The sequence below is a fragment of the Peromyscus maniculatus genome, chromosome 23 (assembly GCF_049852395.1).
Source record: "Peromyscus maniculatus bairdii isolate BWxNUB_F1_BW_parent chromosome 23, HU_Pman_BW_mat_3.1, whole genome shotgun sequence".
Lineage (NCBI taxonomy): Eukaryota > Metazoa > Chordata > Mammalia > Rodentia > Cricetidae > Peromyscus > Peromyscus maniculatus.
Genome location: NC_134874.1, coordinates 19,102,270 through 19,123,157, shown reverse-complemented (window position 1 = coordinate 19,123,157; position 20,888 = coordinate 19,102,270). Strand labels below are relative to the sequence as shown.

The following is a 20,888-nucleotide window of genomic DNA, read 5'->3' as shown; positions in this document are numbered from 1 at the left end:
AGGTCACATTCGAGTCTTAAGTTTGCATTCAGAGAGATGGATGAATATGGGCAAAGATTCCCAATGACCGAAATAACCAACAGGAAGGTTGGTCTCTTTCTATTTTCATGAGTGTTGTGTGGTGCACACGTGTGTGCTTGTTTGCATGTCTGTGGGTGTGCATGCACGTGTGCACGTGGAAGCTGTAGAATGATGTCATCAATCACCCCTCACCTTATTCATCGAGGCAAGGCCTCTCACTCAAAACCAGAGCTCACTGATATGGCGTGTCTCCATAGCCAGCTTGCTTTAGTGAATCCTGTGTCTCTGCCTTCTGAGGCTAGAACTGCAGGTGGGCCACCATGCCCACCCAGCATTTGCATGGACTCTGGGGATCTGAACTCCGATCCTCAGGCTGACACAGTAAGTGTTTTAACCACTGAGCCATCTCTCTAGAGAGACTTTAATGACAGTTGTCACTCATTGGGTCCCTGGGATATGGGTTGTCATGGTTACTATTGATGACCACACCAGGTTCTAGAATCACCTTGGGGATAAATCTCCAGGCGTGTCTGTGAGAGAGTGTTTAGGCTGGAGTAGCCGAGGAGGGAAGACCCACCTTGAAAGTGGGCAGCGCCATCCCATGGGCTGGGGTCTCAGACCGAATACAGAGGAGAAAGTGAGCCGAGACCCGCGTTCCTGTCTCTCTGCTTCCCGACTGGGTGTGACTAGCTGCCTCAAGCTGCCCTGCTGTGACCCTGAGAACAGGCAGGTGACAGTGGGTGGGTGATAGAATTTGTACATCGTCTGAATGACTCTGGATCTGGCCAGAAAGGAAGCGGGGTGGGGGGGAAGGCGGGCAAGTGTGTTGTTTCTTCTTTAACAGGTGAATTCTTCAGCAGGCCTGTACCTGTTAGGACTGGAGGACAGGAAGTTGATGGAACAAGAAAATCCCATGAGACACGGACTTGTGAAGCCATGGCAAGCGTTTTAATGACAACTACCACCGCAGGTATAAATAAATAGCTTTTGAAAATCTATTGTAAAGGCTACAAACAGAGGTGTCAAAGGTCCAACCAAAGTCACTAGGCTTCCAGGACCTTTTCTTCGCTACTGATATTAGTAATAGAAAAAAATTAAAACAATGGCCCTCCCCTGGTATGTCTATGAGGGCTGCTCTGCTGAGGGTCACAGGACTGGGTGTCCTCACCCTCAGCCGATGGACAGGGAGCGCCAGGCTCTGGACGTCCTAGGAGTTCATCTGCGATCTCCTGTCTCATGCACACACTCTGCTTTGAGTGGATGTGATACTATGCTGTGCTCTTGCACAGTTGTAAAGCCACAGTTTGATTAACAATCTAACATAGATTTTTTAAAAATCATTTTGAGTTGATGCTGGTTCAACTCTGCCCAATAAAATCAGACAACTCAACTCTACCCCCAAATATCTTTTCTGTTTGTTCAGTACAGTGTTGGCTGTTCCTTGTGGTCGACATGGCCTGTCTGCCTGATTCTGAACACCCTGCACTTATGGATTGGGCTCACATCTCTCTACATAGAGGCATCCCTATGTCCATACTGATGGGGACACTGAGTCTCTGACTTCAAAAGGAGTGGCCGAGTGTCACAGGCTGTGCTCTGTTCTCCTGGCTACATCCTATTTCAGACAGCTGTGAACATAGTTTCACCCGCTGGCCTGCCCCAACTGATTATGATTGTGGGGCTTGCTCTCCCCATAGAAGGAACTGAGCACTTCCTATATTGTTTAAAAAACAAACAAACAAACAAGCCAGAAAATGTCAACAAAGCAGGAGAGAGATAAAAACAGGTTCATGTTACAACATAAAGATTGAACTCGGGGTTGGGGATTTAGCTCAGTGGTAGAGCACTTGCCTAGCAAGCGCAAGGCCTGGGTTTGGTCCTCAGCTCCAAGAAAAAAAAAAAAAAAGATTGAACTCACTAAGAGAGAAAAAAAAAACCCTATCTAATGAATAGAAATATAATTTATATTTCATTTAGGAAAATATACCACTTGGTCCTCAGAAATAAACATGAAATTAAATCAAATGGAGGCCTTAGGACACAAAAAAGGAGGTATGAAAGCAAGAAGAGATATGGAGTCAAATGTAAAATTTTCATTCTTCCTAAGAGGTGACTGGTGTTCAGATGTACTTCCTGTCTTGGGCACCAGGCTGATAGACACAGGCTGTCCTCAGAAACATGAAGATTGAATTAAAACGAAGGCTGCTTCTTAGCAAGCCCTATTTTTTTTTTTTTTACATTTTGTCCCTTTATTAGAAATATAAACCAACAGTCATTTGTGTCTTTTTTATTTGTCTTTTTTGTATTTTTTTTTTAACAAATATTTTTGGTAGCTTGTCTGCAGTGTATTTTGATTCATAAAATAACCCTCTCACCTCTGAGCAGAGAAGTCTTGGATCCACTCTGCCTCCCTGCGGAGTCAGATTCATACTTCTGGAACCCATCCTCAATGGCTAAAAAAACCCTTTAATATAAAAACACCCCTTCCCCACTTCTAAACTGCTAGCTGGTATTTTGTAGGCTCTGGTCGTCCTCACTCAGTCCCACCGGGAGCGCCCTCCATCCAGCTACTCGGCTGAGGGAAGGAAGAAAGGAGGACACTGTCCAAGTTGAAGAGGTGGCCAGAACACTACACGTTGTCTTGGAACTTCTCCAGGTAGGTTCTGAGTTCCTTGGACGCGCCCACCTCTAGGTCCTGGCAAACCCACTTGATGTCGTCTTCGGCACCGAGGATGGAGTTCACTGTGGGGCAGCTGTCCTCGGGCGGGATGGCGAAGGTGGCAAACTTCACCTTCTTCATCTTGGAGGTGGGTGAGTTTGCAGGTTCCTGCCTGAGCTCCCTGCCCTGCCGCCCCCCAGAGCCCGGTGGCCTGTGGACCTGGCTCTGCATGTGCTTCTGGGAGCCACCATTGAGGAGCAGGTGGTTGTTCTCTTCGCAGCCTCCCAGCCCTCGGTCTATGATGGTCGTGTGTTCATCCTGGGGTGGGGACACGTCCCCAATGTTCTCCAGGAGCTCAGCCTCATTGCCCAGCCACACCCAGTCATGAGAGTGGGTCATGGATGCCTGGCCTTCTAGAGGCACCTGCTTGTGCCTATACTTGAAGGCAAAGGTGGCACAGTTAATGAGAAAGACAAGGATGGCCAGGCAGAAGACCCCCAGGAGGGCGTACATCCCAATCTCCAGGTCACTCAGGCCATGGGTGGTCTGCATCAGACCATTCTCCTCCAATGTGCTCCCAGCCTTCGGGAGGTCCACATGGGCTGGGAAGTTGGTGAAGTCTATGGGGATGCTGTGTAGCCTGGCCCCATCCAGTCTACCACTCTTCCCCACTTTGTTATCCAGCAGGGACTTGGCAGTGGTGGTGGCACTCATCAGGGCCCCTTCCTCGCGATCCCCAGGAGAGTTGCCATGGTAGCGTTCATCCTGGCCTGGGCGTTCCAGGTCCTGAATCTTCTGCCGGCGATCACTGGCGTGGTTCTTTATCCCCTCCTCATCCTTATCTCCGGTCTGGCTAGAGTCAGCATCGTCCCATCCAAACTTGACACCCACGTGGCCGATGCCCACAGCCAGCACGCTCTTGCGTTTGGATTTCTGACAGGCCTCAGCGATGGACATGTCCACTCGGAGCAGTGGGCCCTGGCCTTCCCCTTCAGCCACCACAGTGGGCCACCAAGGTGAGAGGGGCTGTGAGATGGACACGACAGCCTCATCCAAAGAGGTGGCAGTCAAGGAGAAGTCCTTGTTGTCATAGATGTCCAGGGATGTCACTGAGCCGTCACTGAATTGGAGCCATGTGCTGACTATAGCTTCCTGCAGGGACAGAGACCATGAATACCACTTGGGGGGTGCCTTATCTCCAGGGACCCATCCTAGAACACCACCAAAGAGACAGGAAAGGTGACATGGAGTCCTGATCTGGTGCCCATGTCCTGGGGAAGCAAATACGCTTTCCATCAGAGAGATACCCTAACACAGCTCCAGCATAAGCCATGTGCAGAAAACACACATGGTCCTGGACCAGCTTTTTGTTATCTGCCAGTCACTTATTCCTGAGCTCCATTAGCCTCATAGGACAATGTGGATTTGTAGAGGTGGGAAACTGAGGCAGGAAATTCTATCAGAGCCAAAGGCCTGAAACTGGAAACTATGGACTTGGAATGTAGTTAAACTGGTAACATGTTTGCCTAGAGTCCATGAAGTCCTGGGTTTGACTCCTAGTACTGCCTAGACTAGGTGTTTCGGTGCTTGGGAGGGTGCTGGAAGTGGGAATATCAGGAGCTCAAGGTCATCCTGGGGTATATGAGACACCGTCTCACAAAAGAGGAAGTTTCTCTTATCTCCTGTGATGGCTAATCTTGTTTGTCAACTTGAGACATCCAGAATCAACAGAAGCCTGCTGGGAACTCTTGGGAGGGATTTTCTTCATCAGCTTATTTGAAGCAGGAAGACCCACCCTAACCCTGGGCCACATAAAAGAACACGGAGGAAGGAAGCTTTGCTTTTTGCCTGCTTGCCCTCACTTTTGCTAGCAAGTTCATCTATCCTATTTCTGCAGCTGATATTAAATCCACCTTCAGGTTTCCCACATGGACTGAAAACAAGCAGCTCTCCAGGAATCATCCAGAACTCCTGAGCCAGATTGGGACTACAGAGATATCCAAGCTCACACATTGAACAACTACCAGGTTCTCCACTTTTCCATCATGAGACGACCATTATTGGACTACCTGGACCACAGCCAGTAAGTCACTCTAGTAACCCCCCCCCCTCCTTTTTTTGTTTTTGTTTTCAAGACAGGGTTTCTCTGTATAGCTTTGGAGCCTGTCCAGGATCTCACTTTGTAGACCAGGCTGGCCTCGAACTCACAGAGATCTGCCTACCTCTGCCTCCCGAGTGCTGGGATTAAAGGTGTGCACCATCACCACCTGGCTATAAATCCCCTTTTAATACAGCTCTTCATTCTTTTGGTTCTGTTCCTCTAGAGAACCCTGGCTAATTCATCTCTCCTCCCTACCAATTCTTTTCCAGGTGCCTTGTGCTTCGTAGGAAAAACAGAAAAGCAAGATTATCTTCTCTTTGCATGACCTGATGAGACATGGCACACTTTTCGAAGGACTGTCAGGTGGGCAGCAGTGACACGATCATGACACCTGGTGAGTTCAGCTCGGCTACATTTGGACAGAACAAGAAAGCTCAGGCCAGTGTCATGGACTGAGCCATTAAAAAGACATGTAATTGTTCAGTCAAGGCCCAAACAGACATAAAAACTCTTGCACTGTGGAGAACAGGGAAGGGAGTTTTAGAGTTCCTGGCTGGGAAATGCCCTGGCTTCATCATCATATGCCTGATATGTTCTCAGTAAGCACAGACATTGCCCACTGGACAGCCCAGGGACAATACAGTGCACTGGTGGGCACAGATCCACCTAGATGGGACGCTCTAGGACATTTTCCTCACCTTCAGCACCGTGGACACAGCATTACCTTCTGGGTTCCCAGGACAAACCTGGAACTCCTGAGATACTAACGGGAATCACTGCACGCATACTGGGGATCAGCTGCCGCTCAGGGGATGCCTCTCTTGCAAAAACAGATGCCACCAGAGCAAGTTTAAGCAGTGTGTCCCTCAGCTGTCAGGTTAGCAAGAAGGTCTGCAGAGCCCTGCTGGGCTGGAGACCCAGGGATCAGCCATGGCCAAAGCCTCGTGGTCAGCCGTACCTAGAACAGCCATGCTCAGCCTTTCCCTAAAGGCTCACTGCTTCCCTTATCACCAGACCAATCCTGATTGCGGGAGCATCTCTGCTTGCTCACCTGGCCACACTCATCTTAGACCCTATTGCTGCAGAAAGAGGAGGCAGTGGGAGCCTCTTGACATATGATGGGTTGAAAAAAAATCTATTTCCTCTCTGCCACTGGTGGAAAGAAGAAACCCAAATTTGGTCCTGGGCTGGTGTGACACTACCCGTGTGGCCCAGGGAGTGTGCCCCAAGGTAAGCCAACAGCTGCACAAGGCTCCCCTGATAAAAGCAAAACCCCATCTGTGGACAGGCAGCAGGTGTCGTAAAAGCCGCTGTTAAAAATACACACAGGAGGTGTGTGAGATGGCTCATTGGATCGAAGTACTGGCTGTGCAAGCCTGATGAGACGAATTCAATCTCAAAAACCCATGTCAAAGTGAAATGAGAGAGAACAGACTCCTTAAATTTATCCTCTGACCTCCACGCGTTCACTATGTCACTCATGCGCACGTGCATACACACACACACACACACACACATATACACTACTACTACTACTACTACTACTATTACTACTACTACTGACTACTACTACTAGTAATTTAAAAACCTAGATGATCAGGCTAATATTAGAGATGTGGGAACAACCAGAAAAGACTGGATTAAAAATAAGCCAAGGAAAAACCAATCACTAATGAAATAAAAGGGCAAAGGAGGAATAAAGCAGAAACTACACTATGAGACCAGGGGTGAGCAGAGGGGGAAAGGCAGAGATGTGTGGAGACCTACACAGAATTTCTGGAAATAGAAAACTGAGCAGCGTGTGTTGGCATAAGCCTGCAGTCTTGGGACTTAGGAGGTGGAGGCAGGAGGATCAAGAGCTGGAGGCCAGCCTGGGCTACATGAGGCCCCCAACTCAAAAGAATGGGGGGGGTATGGCAAGTGAGTAAATCACTTGGGGTGCTTTATACAACAGACAAGACATGACTGAGGAGAGAGCTGGCTTACCATCAACACAGCCAATGTGTTTACTCAGGATCAGGAAGAAAGAAAAGACAAGACAGGTAGATGGGGATGAAGAAAGGGGAGCAAGAATAGCCAATGGTCCAGCTACAAGTTTCAGGAGGAAATCGGAGTGAGCAAGGCAACATTCTAGAATGTTCTAGAACATTCTACGCCATGGTGACAGCAATCCAACATGAAGGCAAATGGCAGCTGTGAAGAGATGACTTCGGGTGATGCTGCTTGGGCTCCTGGATCTGGCTGGACCCGAAGGCATGAGTGCCTGCCCACAGGCTACTCCTCCATTCTGTTGAGGTCAATGGAGGCTGAGTCTCTGCCGAAAGCCCAGAGCTGAGTTCTGTAGAGCAAGAGGACCGCACTTGCCTCCTCTACCCACCCCCAACCCATTTTAAAGCACGAGGACCATTTTATTAGAGCCTGACAGAAAAATACAGGGCAAGCAAGTTGTAAAACTTGGCGGCTGCCAGAAAGAGGGAGGAAAAAAAAGGGAAAGAGAGAAAAACCGCTTATCTTTTGAGTTCGCGTCAACCATGGAAGTCTGCAGGCAGCTATCTGTGGGGTGTGGGATTTCAGGAAAAGAAGAAAAAGCTCAGAGTGTGAGGCCTGGGCATACTTCAGATTTTGTCAAAAGATGAGGGAAAAAAGGGTCAAGAGGAAGAGTTCTGCTTTAGAGTTAGAGTTTGAGTCTGCACTAACTCGAAATCTCACGACGGCGTAGGACAATTATCCTGCCACTCAGCAGCGGTGAGCTCAGCTTCCCACCAGCAGCGGTGAGCTCAGCTTCCCACCAGCAGCTTCGCGCGTTTATCTTATTCATCTGTGCTCAAAGGCATCCTCTGGCTTGGGAACCTGAGTTCTTGTGTGAAGCCAGAAATGCCAAGGAGGTAACACCCACCAGGGGGGGGACAGTCCTGGATGAACAATGGATGGGTGTTGTTATCCTGAGCCCAGCTCGCTGGGCCTTTGAAGGGGGGTACGTCCCTGGCCTTTTTCTGCATGGTCTCTCCAGTGGCCGCGGAGGGTGAATTTAGCTTCATCAGTGGCCGAGTGGGTGACATAGCCTTACTGCCTTGCACACTGTCTTCTTTGCCGGCTGAGGGGCCTTCATGGTCCTTGTGAGCCAGGAATCATTGCTTCAGCCTCAGCTTGTGGGGAAACTGACGAGGACTGCATGTGGCTCTACGCCTTTGAGTTGTACACTTGGAGCCCCCTTCTCACGCTTATACCACCCACCAGAATCCCAGGTAACTCATTTTTTATTCTTCTACCCAAGCTTAAAAACAAGCAAGGCTCATATTCTTCTGGATTTTTAGAAAGGAAGCTATTAATCACACACACACACACACACACACACACACACACACACACACACACACAGACACAGACACAGACACACATACACACACACACACACACGCATGTGTCTGCCTATATTTTCTTAGGGCGGAGATAAAATGGTATTCATTGTGGCTGGCTTCTCATCATGAATTAATTTTTCTCCCCATACCTGGATGGAGAAGGAAGTTAATATAAACCAAGCCCCGTTTGAAGGACAAACAGCTGGATTGAAATTCCATCAGCTCTGCCTTGGGAGTGAGATCTGGTCCTTCTATCGTCTCATTACCGCAAAGCTGGAAACTTCACTGGGGAATCCAACACACATCTCTCCCAAGATGGCAAATGCCAAGTGACTTCAAATGACACGTGGCCACCGGTGATTTAGACCCTGCTTCTTTATAGAGTCATGCCTGCAAATTGAAGACGCTCTATCTACGAGTCTCCTGCATCGGGGCTGGGCATCCAATTACTGCTGGTTGATGAAGACAGATGGGTCATGTTGGATGTAGGTGGTAGCTTTTTAACCTGTATCCTAGAGGCTACAGTGCCTGTCCATTCTAATCCACGGCCCATTCTTAGCAAGGAGCGTCCAGATTTTGACTTTTTCCTCTGTTCCTTTAACTCATTTTTTTCTCTTGTCTTGCATGTATGAAGGTTAGAAGTTGACATGATGTGTCTTAACGGCTCTCCACCTTAGATTTTGATACAGGGTCTCACTAAGCCCGAAGCTTGCTGATTCAGCTAGGTCCACTGGCCAGCAAGCCCCATGGGATCCTATTGTCCCCCACCTCTGCACAGCTGGGGTGACAAGCGTGTATCACCGTCTTTATCTGTGTCACATGGTGCAGTTGTTTGTGGGGCAGAGATGGCCTCTTGGGCTACCTAGCCAGCGGATGGTGGAGTTACAGTCTCCTTTAAAGTCACCAGCTCATGCTGCTGGTGGGCGAAGAGGGTGTGAGAGCCTGGGGAAGACTGTGTTGTGGGTGAGAGAGGTGGAGAAGTCGAGGAAGAAGGAACTGATAGCCATGAGCGCCTGAGGGAGGCACCCAGACAATTACAATAACGGCCCAAGAGATGGAGACCTCAAGTCATCCACAGCAAGAATCTTTCTCCCAAGCAGCAATGACCCTGGACGTAGGTCCAGATCCTTGGATGAGAAGTCAGCATTGTGACACCTTGAATGCAGGGCCCAGCTGAGCTTCCACAGCACTGGGACAGTGTGGCAGCAGGCTGTTAAGCAGTCATGATGGTTACATGGCAGTAGCCAGCTGATACACCCATGTGTGCAGCGTACCATCCCAGGGTCGTCCTTGGAGCCCACAGCAGGGATGATGTGGTCACGTGGATTTCACATAGCCTGTGTCACCTGTCTGTACCACTAACTCAGCTGTAGAGACAGAAGAATAGGCAGCTTGTGTCTGCCAGTGATGCAACCCTGCATGGCATCTGGGATTTTCTGGTCTTCCCTAGGAGCACCAAACCTTCCTGGCTTTGCACTGCCTGCCCACTGATGGTCACTGTGTTCTGTCTTAGTAGTATGTCTACTCCCATGGACAGTTTTGTTCCTAATATGTTATGTGAAGAACTGTAGCCTCCACGGCTCCCCTGTCAGGTCTAGAGCTTGTCGCCTGTTCCAGCCAAGCTCCTAGCATATCCTGTCCGCAGTGGTGGTTAACAGGAGCTTCCCTGCAGTCTGCTACCTTCTCCCAGGTGTGCAGCATCCATGGGAACCAGCTTTAAAGCCAAGTGCCCGAGCCAACATGGGGCCTGCCCTGGTGGAGTCCCGAGGTCCTCACGGCTTCTGCTCTTAACAGTGATGGATAGTGACTGTCACTCATGGAGGGAATGGTGACAGAGACATTTTTTTTTTTTGTATCACGCAATAGTTGATTCTAATTTAATTCTCAAACGTGAAATGAAGTGGGTTCCCGCTACGGAATGAGGTCCTGCGGCTACCCAGGTCGAGTCCTCCCAGAGCTCTGCCTCCAGAATCATCTTCAGTGCAGAAGTGTGTGGGACTCCATGTTCCCTCCCTTCCTACAAGTTCCCAGGCTCTACTTTCTTTCAGTGGTATTTGCTGGGAGCCGACGATGCACAGCGAAGGATCAGTTCTACAAAGCACCGCCCGCATGGAAAGTTATCCCGCAGCCCCCTTCCCATAAGGTCAAGAGCAAACAGGAGCGGAGCACACGTTAAGGGCAACTTCAGCGATGTAGTGACTGCATAATGGCAATGGTGGAGGAGGCCGAGATCGACAAGGCTGTGAGGACAGCATTAGTGAGCGGGGGTGGGGGGTGGGGTGGGGGTGGGGGGTGTTGAAACTGTGGCTGGAAAGGAGCCAGGGCAGTGTTCAAGGGTGAGTGCGCCCATGGGAACACATCTCAGACCAGAAGGACTGCAAGGGTAGAAGCCCAGAAGAGCTTTGTAGAAAGGGGGCATGTGAAGCCCATGGGAGCCTGAGAGAGATGGAGCCAGGGAGTTGGGGACAGAGAGCAGGCTGGGCTGCCCCTGCTGGGGTATGAGGGCCCTGGAAGGAATGGGGATGTGAGAGGGAGCAGTTGATGTGGTCTGCACAGTGCCTCCTCAGCCCAGGAGAGGACATTGAGAGGGGAGTGGAGGGATATTGCGGGGGTGGGGTGATGGGTGGGAGTGGGGTGAGGGTGGGGGTGGCGTGAGGGGTGGGAGTGGGGTGAGGGGTGGGAGTGGGGTGAGGGGTGGGAGTGGGGGTGGGAGTGGGATGGGGGTGGGAGTGGGATGGGGGTGGGAGTGGGGTGAGGGGTGGGAGTGGGGTGAGGGGTGGGAGTGGGGTGAGGGGTGGGAGTGGGGTGAGGGGTGGGAGTGGGGTGGGGGTGGGAGTGGGGGTGGGAGTGGGATGGGGGTGGGAGTGGGATGGGGGTGGGAGTGGGGTGAGGGGTGGGAGTGGGGTGAGGGGTGGGAGTGGGGTGAGGGGTGGGAGTGGGATGGGGGTGGGAGTGGGGGTGGGAGTGGGATGGGGGTGGGAGTGGGGTGGGGGTTGGGAGTGGGGTGGGGGTGGGAGTGGGGTGAGGGGTGGGAGTGGGATGGGGGTGGGAGTGGGATGGGGGTGGGAGTGGGGTGAGGGGTGGGAGTGGGGTGGGGGTGGGAGTGGGATGGGGGTGGGAGTGGGATGGGGGTGGGAGTGGGGTGAGGGGTGGGAGTGGGGTGAGGGGTGGGAGTGGGATGGGGGTGGGAGTGGGGTGAGGGGTGGGAGTGGGGTGAGGGGTGGGAGTGGGGTGAGGGGTGGGAGTGGGGTGGGGGTGGGAGTGGGATGGGGGTGGGAGTGGGGTGGGGGTGGGAGTGGGGGTGGGAGTGGGAGTGGGGGTGGGAGTGGGATGGGGGTGGGAGTGGGGTCAGGGGTGGGATGGGGGTGGGAGTGGGATGGGGGTGGGAGTGGGGTGAGGGGTGGGAGTGGGGTGGGGGGTGGGAGTGGGATGGGGGTGGGAGTGGGGTGGGGGTGGGAGTGGGGGTGGGAGTGGGATGGGGGTGGGAGTGGGGTGAGGGGTGGGAGTGGGGTGAGGGGTGGGAGTGGGATGGGGGTGGGAGTGGGGTGGGGGTGGGAGTGGGGGTGGGAGTGGGATGGGGGTGGGAGTGGGGTCAGGGGTGGGATGGGGGTGGGAGTGGGATGGGGGTGGGAGTGGGGTGAGGGGTGGGAGTGGGGTGAGGGGTGGGAGTGGGGTGGGGGTGGGAGTGGGCAAGGTGTGGGATGAGACTGCAGTGAACAGTGTGAGTGGGGTAGGATTGGGGTGTGAGTGGGGTAGGATTGGGGTGTGAGTGGGGTGGGATTGAGGTGGGCGTGGGGTGGGATTGATATGAGAGTGGGAGGAGGGGTGGGAGTTGGGAGAGGAGTGGGCGTGGGGTAGGAGTGGAGTATGGGCGGGAGTGGGGTGAAAGGTCAGAGAGGGATGAGGGGTGGGAGGGGGTTAGTGTTGGGAGGTAGGGTAGTGGTGGGAACGGGATTAGAGGTAGGAGTGGGGTGAGGTGGGTGAGGGGTAGGAATGGGGAGGGAGTTGGGTGGGAGTGGTGGCAGAGTGAGGTGTGAGTGGGGTGTGAATTGGGTGTGAGTGGGGTGTGAGTGGGGAGAAGGGTGGGAGGGGAGCAGGGGTGGGGTGAGAGGTGGGAGTGGGATGATGGGTGGAAGTGGGGTGGGAGTAGGGCAGGAATGGGGTGGGTTTGGGGTGTGAGTGGGGTGACGGGTGGGAGTTGGGTGAGGGGTGGGAGTGAGGGGTGGGTGTGGGGTGAGTGGGGTGAGAAGTAGAAGTGGGAGGGACTGGGGTGAGGGGTGGTAGCAGTGTGTTGAATGGGGTGAGTGGGGTGGGAGTGGGGTGTGAATGGGTAGGAAAGGGGTGGGAATGGGGTGAGGGTTGGAAGTGGGCAGACGGGTGGGAGCAGGATGAGGGGTGGGAGTGGGGTGGGAATGAAGTGGGAGCGGGGAGGAAGTGGGTTGAGTGGGGGTATGATTAGGGTTAAGGGTGGGAGTGGGGTGAGTGTGGGAGTGGGGGAGGAGCTGGAGTGGGATGGGAGAGGGGTGTGAGGGAGTGGGGTGTGAGTGGGAGTGGGGTGTGATGTGGGAGTGGGAGTGGGGGTGGGAGTGGGGTGTGATGTGGGAGTGGGAGTGGGGGTGGGAGTGGGATGGGGGTGGGAGTGGGGTGTGACCTGGAGTGGGGTGTGAGTGGGGTGTGAGTGGGAGTGGGGTGGGTGTGGGAGTGGGGTGGGAACTGGAGTGGGGTGTGATGTGGAGGTGGGAGTGGAGTGGGAGTGGGGTGGGAGTGGGGTATGAGCTGGAGTGGGGTGGGAGTGGGGTGTGAATGGGTAGGAAAGGGGTGGGAATGGGGTGAGGGTGGGGTAAGAGGGGTTTTTGGTGGGAGCAGGATGAGGGGTGGGAGTGGGGTGGGAATGAAGTGGGAGTGTGGTGGAAGTGGGTTGAGTGGGGGTAAGATAGGGTTAAGGGTGGGAGTGGGGTGAGTGTGGGAGTGGGGTAGGAGCTGGAGTGGGAGTGGGCTGTGAGTGGGAGAGGGGTGTGATGTGGGAGTGGGGGTGGGAGTGGGGTGGGGGTGGGAGTGAGGTGTGAGTGAGAGTGGGGTGTGAGTGGGGTGAGTGGGAGATGGGTGTGACGTGGGAATGGGAGTGGGGTGGGAGTGGGGTGTGAGCTGGAGTGGGAGTGGGGTGTGAGTGGGAGTGGGGTATGAGTGTGATTGGGGTGTGAGTGGGAGTGGGGTGTGAGTGGGGTGAGTGGGAGAGGGGTGTGATGTGGGAGTGGGAGTGGGGGTGGGAGTGGGGTGGGAGTGGGGTGGGGGTGGGGTGGGAGTGGGTTGTGAGTGGGAGTGGGGTGTGATCTGGAGTGGGGTGTGAGTGGGAGTGGGGTAGGAGTGGGGTGGGAGTGGGAGTGGGATGGGAGTTGGAGTGGGAGTGGGGTGTGATGTGGAGGAGTGAGTGGGAGTGGGGTGAGGGCTGGAGTGGGGTGTGAGTGGGAGTGGGGTGTGATGTGGAGGTGGGAGTGGGTTGGGAGTGGGGGTGGGGGTGGGGAGGGGGTGGGAGTGGGTTGGGAGTGGGGGTGGGAGTGGGGTGGGGGTGGGAGTGGGGTGGGAGTGGGGTGTGAGTGGGGTGTGAGTGGGAGTGGGGTGTGAGTGGGAGTGGGGTGAGAGCTGGAGGGGGTGGGAGTGGGAGTGGGGTGGGAGCTGGAGTGGGGTGTGAGTGGGAGTGGGGTGGGAGCTGGAGTGGGGTGTGAGTGGGAGTGGGGTGTGATTTGGAGGTGGGAGTGGGGTGTGAGTGGAAGTGGGGTGTGAATGTTAGTGGGGTGTGAGCTGAAGTGGGGTGGGAGTGGGGTGTGATGTGGAGGGGGGAGTGGGTTGGGAGTGGGGTGTGATGTGGAGGTGGGGTGGGAGTGGGAGTGGGGTGTGAATGTTAGTGGGGTGTGAGCTGGAGTGGGGTGGGAGTGGGGTGTGATGTGGAGGTGGGAGTGGGGTGGGAGTGGGGTGTGAGTGGAGGTGGGGTGGGAGTGGGGTGTGATGTGGAGGTGGGGTGTGAGTGAGAGTGGGGTTTGAGTGGGGTGGGAGTGGGAGTGGGGTGGGAGTGGGAGTGGGGTATGATGTGGAGGTGGGAGTGGGGTGGGAGTGGGAGTGGGGTGGGAGTGGGAGTGGGGTGTGATGTGGAGGTGGGAGTGGGATGTGAGTGGGAGTGGGGTGTGAGTGGGAGTGGGGTGTGAGTGGGAGTGGGGTATGATGTGGAGGTGGGAACGGGGTGGGAGTGGGAGTGGGGTGTGAGTGGAAGTGGGGTGGGAGTGGGAGTGGGGTGTGAGTGGGAGTGGGGTATGATGTGGAGGTGGGAGTGGGGTGGGAGTGGGAGTGGAGTATGATGTGGAGGTGGGAATGGGGTGGGAGTGGGAATGGGGTGGGAGTGGGGTGGGAGTGGGAGTGGGGTATGATGTGGAGGTGGGAGTGGGGTGGGAGTGGGAGTGGGGTGGGAGTGGGAGTGGGGTGGGAGTGGGAGTGGGGTATGATGTGGAGGTGGGAGTGGGGTGTAAGTCGGAGTGGGGTGGGAGTGGGAGTGGGGTGGGGTGGGAGTGGGGTGTGATGTGGAGGTGGGATGTGAGTGGGAGTGGGGTTTGAGTGGGAGTGGGGTGGGAGTGGGAGTGGGGTATGATGTGGAGGTGGGAATGGGGTGGGAGTGGGAGTGGGGTGGGAGTGGGAGTGGGGTGGGAGTGGGAGTGGGGTATGATGTGGAGGTGGGAGTGGGGTGTAAGTCGGAGTGGGGTGGGAGTGGGAGTGGGGTGGGGTGGGAGTGGGGTGTGATGTGGAGGTGGGATGTGAGTGGGAGTGGGGTTTGAGTGGGAGTGGGGTGGGAGTGGGGTTTGAGTGGGAGTGGGGTGGGAGTGGGAGTGGGGTGTGAGTGGGAGTGGGGTGGGAGTGGGAGTGGGGTATGATGTGGAGGTGGGAACGGGGTGTGAGTGGGAGTGGGGTGTGAGTGGGAGTGGGGTGTGAGTGGGAGTGGGGTATGATGTGGAGGTGGGAGTGGGGTGGGAGTGGGAGTGGGGTATGATGTGGAGGTGGGAGTGGGGTGTAAGTGGGAGTGGGGTGGGGTGGGAGTGGGGTGTGATGTGGAGGTGGGATGTGAGTGGGAGTGGGGTTTGAGTGGGAGTGGGGTGGGAGTGGGATTTGAGTGGGAGTGGGGTGGGAGTGGGAGTGGGGTATGATGTGGAGGTGGGAGTGGGGTGGGAGTGGGAGTGGGGTGGGAGTGGGAGTGGGGTGGGAGTGGGAGTGGGGTATGATGTGGAGGTGGGAGTGGGGTGGGAGTGGGAGTGGAGTATGATGTGGAGGTGGGAATGGGGTGGGAGTGGGAGTGGGGTGGGAGTGGGGTGGGAGTGGGAGTGGGGTATGATGTGGAGGTGGGAGTGGGGTGGGAGTGGGAGTGGGGTGGGAGTGGGAGTGGGGTGGGAGTGGGAGTGGGGTGGGAGTGGAAGTGAGGTATGAGTGGGAGTGGGGTATTATGTGGAGGTGGGAATGGGGTGGGAGTGGGGTGTGAGTGGGAGTGGGGTGTGAGTGGGAGTGGGGTATGATGTGGAGGTGTGAGTGGGGTGTGAGTGGGAGTGGGGTATGATGTGGAGGTGGGAATGGGGTGGGAGTGGGGTTTGAGTGGGAGTGGGGTGGGAGTGGGAGTGGGGTGTGAGTGGGAGTGGGGTATGATGTGGAGGTGGGAATGGGGTGTAAGTCGGAGTGGGGTGGGAGTGGGAGTGGGGTGGGAGTGGGAGTGGGGTGGGAGTGGAAGTGGGGTGGGAGTGGGAGTGGGGTATGATGTGGAGGTGGGAATGGGGTGGGAGTGGGGGTGGGGAGGGGGTGGGAGTGGGTTGGGAGTGGGGGTGGGAGTGGGGTGGGGGTGTGAGTGGGGTGGGAGTGGGGTGGGAGTGGGGTGTGAGTGGGAGTGGGGTGTGAGTGGGAGTGGGGTGAGAGCTGGAGGGGGTGGGAGTGGGAGTGGGGTGGGAGCTGGAGTGGGGTGTGAGTGGGAGTAGGGTGGGAGCTGGAGTGGGGTGTGAGTGGGAGTGGGGTGTGATTTGGAGGTGGGAGTGGGGTGTGAGTGGGAGTGGGGTGTGAGTGGGAGTGGGGTGTGAGTGGGAGTGGGGTATGATGTGGAGGTGGGAACGGGGTGGGAGTGGGGTGTGAGTGGAAGTGAGGTGTGAGTGGGAGTGGGGTATGATGTGGAGGTGGGAGTGGGGTGTAAGTGGGAGTGGGGTGGGGTGGGAGTGGGGTGTGATGTGGAGGTGGGATGTGAGTGGGAGTGGGGTTTGAGTGGGAGTGGGGTGGGAGTGGGGTTTGAGTGGGAGTGGTGTGGGAGTGGGAGTGGGGTATGATGTGGAGGTGGGAGTGGGGTGGGAGTGGGAGTGGGGTGGGAGTGGGAGTGGGGTGGGAGTGGGAGTGGGGTATTATGTGGAGGTGGAAGTGGGGTGTAAGTCGGAGTGGGGTGGGAGTGGGAGTGGGGTGGGAGTGGAAGTGGGGTATGAGTGGGAGTGGAGTATGATGTGGAGGTGGGAATGGGTTGGGAGTGGGAGTGGGGTGGGAGTGGGAGTGGGGTATGATGTGGAGGTGGGAGTGGGGTGGGAGTGGGAGTGGGGTGGGAGTGGGAGTGGGGTGGGAGTGGAAGTGGGGTATGAGTGGGAGTGGGGTGGGAGTGGGAGTGGGGTATGATGTGGAGGTGGGAGTGGGGTGGGAGTGGGAGTGGGGTATGATGTGGAGGTGGGAATGGGGTGGGAGTGGGAGTAGGGTGGGAGTGGGAGTGGGTGGGAGTGGGAGTGGGGTGGGAGTGGGAGTGGGGTGGGAGTGGAAGTGAGGTATGAGTGGGAGTGGGGTATTATGTGGAGGTGGGAATGGGGTGGGAGTGGGAGTGGGGTGTGAGTGGGAGTGGGGTGTGAGTGGGAGTGGGGTATGATGTGGAGGTGTGAGTGGGGTGTGAGTGGGAGTGGGGTATGATGTGGAGGTGGGAATGGGGTGGGAGTGGGGTTTGAGTGGGAGTGGGGTGGGAGTGGGAGTGGGGTGTGAGTGGGAGTGGGGTATGATGTGGAGGTGGGAGTGGGGTGGGAGTGGGAGTGGAGTATGATGTGGAGGTGGGAATGGGGTGGGAGTGGGAGTGGGGTGGGAGTGGGAGTGGGGTATGATGTGGAGGTGGGAGTGGGGTGTAAGTCGGAGTGGGGTGGGAGTGGGAGTGGGGTGGGAGTGGGAGTGGGGTGGGAGTGGAAGTGGGGTGGGAGTGGGAGTGGGGTATGATGTGGAGGTGGGAATGGGGTGGGAGTGGGAGTGGGGTGTGAGTGGAAGTGAGGTGTGAGTGGGAGTGGGGTGTGATGTGGAGGTGGGAGTGGGGTGTGAGTGGGAGTGGGGTATGATGTGGAGGTGGGAGTGGGGTGGGAGTGCGAGTGGAGTATGATGTGGAGGTGGGAGTGGAGTGGGAGTGGGAGTGGGGTGGGAGTGGAAATGGGGTGGGAGTGGGAGTGGGGTATGATGTGGAGGTGGGAGTGGGGTGGGAGTGGGAGTGGAGTATGATGTGGAGGTGGGAGTGGGGTGTAAGTGGGAGTGGGGTGGGGTGGGAGTGGGGTGTGATGTGGAGGTGGGGTGTGAGTGGGAGTGGGGTTTGAGTAGGAGTGGGGTGGGAGTGGGAGTGGGGTGAGAGTGGGAGTGGGGTGGGAGTGGGAGTGGGGTATGATGTGGAGGTGGGAGTGGGGTGGGAGTGGGAGTGGGGTGGGAGTGGGAGTGGGGTGTGAGTGGGAGTGGGGTGTGATGTGGAGGTGGGAGTGGGGTGTGAGTGGGAGTGGGGTGTGAGTGGGAGTGGGGTATGATGTGGAGGTGGGAGTGGGGTGTGAGTGGGAGTGGGGTATGATTTGGAGGTGGGAGTGGGGTGGGAGTGGGAGTGGCGTGGGAGTGGGGTGTGAATGGGAGTGGGGTTACAGTGGGTGAGGTGTGTGGGGTGGGAATGGGTGGAAAGGGGCGGGAGTGGCATGAGAATGGGGTGGGAGTGGGGTAAGGGGGGAGTTTGGTGAGAGCGGGGTGGTAATGGGGTGGAAATGAGGTGGGATTTGAGTGGGAGTGGACTGACGGGTGGGAGTGGGCTGAGGGGTGGGAGTGGACTGAGGGGTGAAAGTGGGGTGAGTGTTGGGAATGAAGTGAGAAGTGTGAGTGGGGTGATGTGTGGGGTAGGAGTGTGGTGGGCATGGGGTGAGTGTGGGATGAGGGGTGGGATTTGGATGGGAGTGGGGTGGGAATTGGGTGGGAAGGGGGAGGGATAGGGGTTGGAGTGGAGTGAGATTTGGGTGTGGGGTGGGAGTTGGGTCACAGTGGGTGTGAGTGGGGTGGAAGTGGGTTGAAAGGGGGTGTGATTAGGGTTAGGAGTGGGAGTGGGGTGAGGGGTGGGAGTGGGGTGTGAATAGGGTGGGATGGGGTGAGAGTGAGGTGAGGGGCAGGAGTGGAGTGTAAGTGGGGTGTGAGTGAGGTGGGATGGGGTGGGATTGGCATCCGAATAAGGTGGGGATTGAGTGGGAGTGGGGTGGGATGGGGTGGGATGGGGTGGGATTGGGGTTGAGTGTGGTGAGGGGCGAGATTGTGTTGGGAGTGGGGTAGTGGGTTGATGGGTAGGAGTGGGGTACGAGGGGTGTGAATGTGGTGAGAAGTAGTTGGCATCAGAATGGTGTGGGAATTTGGGTGGTAGTGGGGCTGGGGTGGGGTGGGAGTGGGGTGGGAGTGGGGTGGGAATGGGGTGGGAATGGGGTGGAAATGGGGTGGAAATGGGGTTGGAGTTGGGTGAAAGTGGGGTAAGGGGTGAGAATGGGGTGAGGAGTGGGTGTGGAATGAGGGGTGGGATTTGGATGGGAGTGGGCTAGAAGTGGGATGAGGGGTGTGAGTGGGGTGGGAGTTGGGTGGGAATTGGGTGTGATTAGGGTTAGGAGTGGGGTGAGGAATGGGATTTGGATGGCAGTGGGGGTGGGAATAGGTTGGGAATGGGTGGGAGTGGGGTGGGTTATGGGAGTGGGGAATGGGGTGGGAGTAGGGTGTGGGGTGGGTGAGGAGTGAATAGGGTGGGAAGGGGTGGGATTGGCATCAGAATGTGGTGAGAATTGGGTGGGAGTTGGGTGAGGGGTAGGAGTGGGGTGAGGAGTGGGAATGGGCTTGGGGTGTGGTGAGAAGTAAAAGTGTGATGGGAGTGCGGTGGGAGGGGTTGAGGGGGAGTGTGAATAGGGTTTGGTTTTGGAGTGGGGTGAGGGTGGGAGTGGTGAGGAGTGGGGTGGGAGTGGGGTCAGAAGGGGCGGGAGTGGTGTGAGGGGTGGGAGTGGGGTTATGTTTGGGAGAGGTGTGAGGGGTGGTAGATGGGTGTGAGTGGGGTGTGAGTGGGGTGGGAATGGGGTGGCAGTGAGATGGGAGTGGGGTAAGGGGGAGATTGGTGAGACTTGGGTGGGAATGTGGTGGGATTTTGGTGGAGGTAGACTGAGGGGTGGGAGTGGGATGACGGGTGGGAGTGGGGTGAGTGTCAGCAATGAAGTGAGAACTCTGAGTGGGGTAGGAGTGTGGTGGGAGTGGGGTTGGAGTGGTATGAGAGGTGGGTGTGGGGTGCAGTTGGGTTGGAGTGGGTGGGAGTGGGTTGAAAGGGTGTGATTAGGGTTAGGAGTAGGAGTGGGGTTGGGGGTGGGAGTGGGGTATGAATGGGGTGTGATGGGTGGGAGAGAGGTGAGGGGTAGGAGTGGGGTGTGAGTGGGGTGTGAATAGGGTGTGAGTGAGGAAGGAATGGGTGGGATTGGCATCAGAATAAGGTAGGACTTGAGTGGGAGTGGGGTGGGAATGTGGGCTTGGGGTGGAGTGTGGTGAGGAGTGAGGTTGTGGTGGGAGTGGGGTGGGAATGGGCTGATGTGTGGGAGTGGGATATGAGAGGGGTTGAGTGGGGTGTGAATGTGGTGAGAAGTAGTGGGATTGGCATCAGAATGGTGTGGGAATTGGGTGGCAGTGGGTGGGAGTGGGGTGGGAGATGGGTGAAAGAGGGGTGAGGGGTGGGTGTGGGATAAGGGTTGGGATTTGGATGGGACTGGGTTGGGAGTGGAGTGTGAGTGGGGTGGGAATTGGGTGGGAATGGGGTATGATTGGGGTTGGAGTGGGGTAAGGGGTGGGAGTTGGGTGGGAGTTGGGTCAGAATGGGTTGTGATGGGTGTATGGTGTGAATGGGGTGGGAGTGAGATGGGAGTGGGGTGGGAGTGGTGTGTGAATAAGGTGTGAGCAGGGTGAGAGGGTGGGACTGGGGTCAGAATGGGGTGGGAGTTGGTTGGGAGTGGGGTGGGAGTGGATTGGTAATGTGATGGGAGTGGACTGGGGTCGGAGTGGGTTGTCAGGAATGAAATGAGAAGTGTGAGTGGGGTGACTTGTGGGGTGGGAGTGGGGTGATGGGTGGGATTTGGATGGGAGTGGGGTGTGAGTGGGGTTAGGGGTATGAGTGGGGTGGGAGTGGGGTGGGATAGTGGTTGGAGTGGAGTGAGAGGTGGGTGTGGGGTGGGAGTTGGGTTGGAGTGGGAGGGAATTGGTGGGAGTGGGTTAAAGGGGGTGTGATTAGGAGTGGGAGTGGGGTGAGCAGGGTGAGTAGTGTGTGAATAGGGTGTGAATGGGGTGAGAAGGGGTGGGACGGGCATCAGAATAAGGTGGAAATGGGGAGGGATTGGGGTGGGAGTTGGGTGAAGGGCAGGAGTGGGGTCAGGAGTGGGAGTGGGCTGATGGATGGGAGTAGGGTGAGGGGTGG

General features: G+C 56.3%; 1 protein-coding gene and 1 long non-coding RNA gene across 4 annotated transcripts in view; one reads left to right on the top strand and one right to left on the bottom strand.

Annotated features, from left to right (window-relative positions):
- The first annotated feature begins 545 nt into the window (after positions 1-545).
- Positions 546-10,408, top strand: LOC121825329 (uncharacterized). Of its 3 annotated transcripts, none has more exons than XR_013047848.1 (7): positions 546-747; positions 882-991; positions 2,542-2,677; positions 3,365-3,696; positions 4,600-4,763; positions 5,051-5,175; positions 8,303-10,408. It is a non-coding gene; the product is annotated as an uncharacterized LOC121825329 (long non-coding RNA). The 3 variants fall into 3 exon arrangements; XR_013047846.1 differs by having other exon boundaries at positions 5,051-6,011; XR_013047847.1 differs by having other exon boundaries at positions 879-991; positions 5,051-6,011.
- Positions 948-20,888, bottom strand: part of Tmem132c (transmembrane protein 132C) — a 323,353-nt gene continuing 303,412 nt past the window's right edge. The window contains exon 9 of the mRNA XM_006970660.4: positions 948-3,832. Within this exon, the coding sequence (XP_006970722.2) occupies positions 2,651-3,832 (1,182 nt within the window). The 3' untranslated portion in view covers positions 948-2,650. The remainder of the gene's footprint in view (positions 3,833-20,888) is intronic.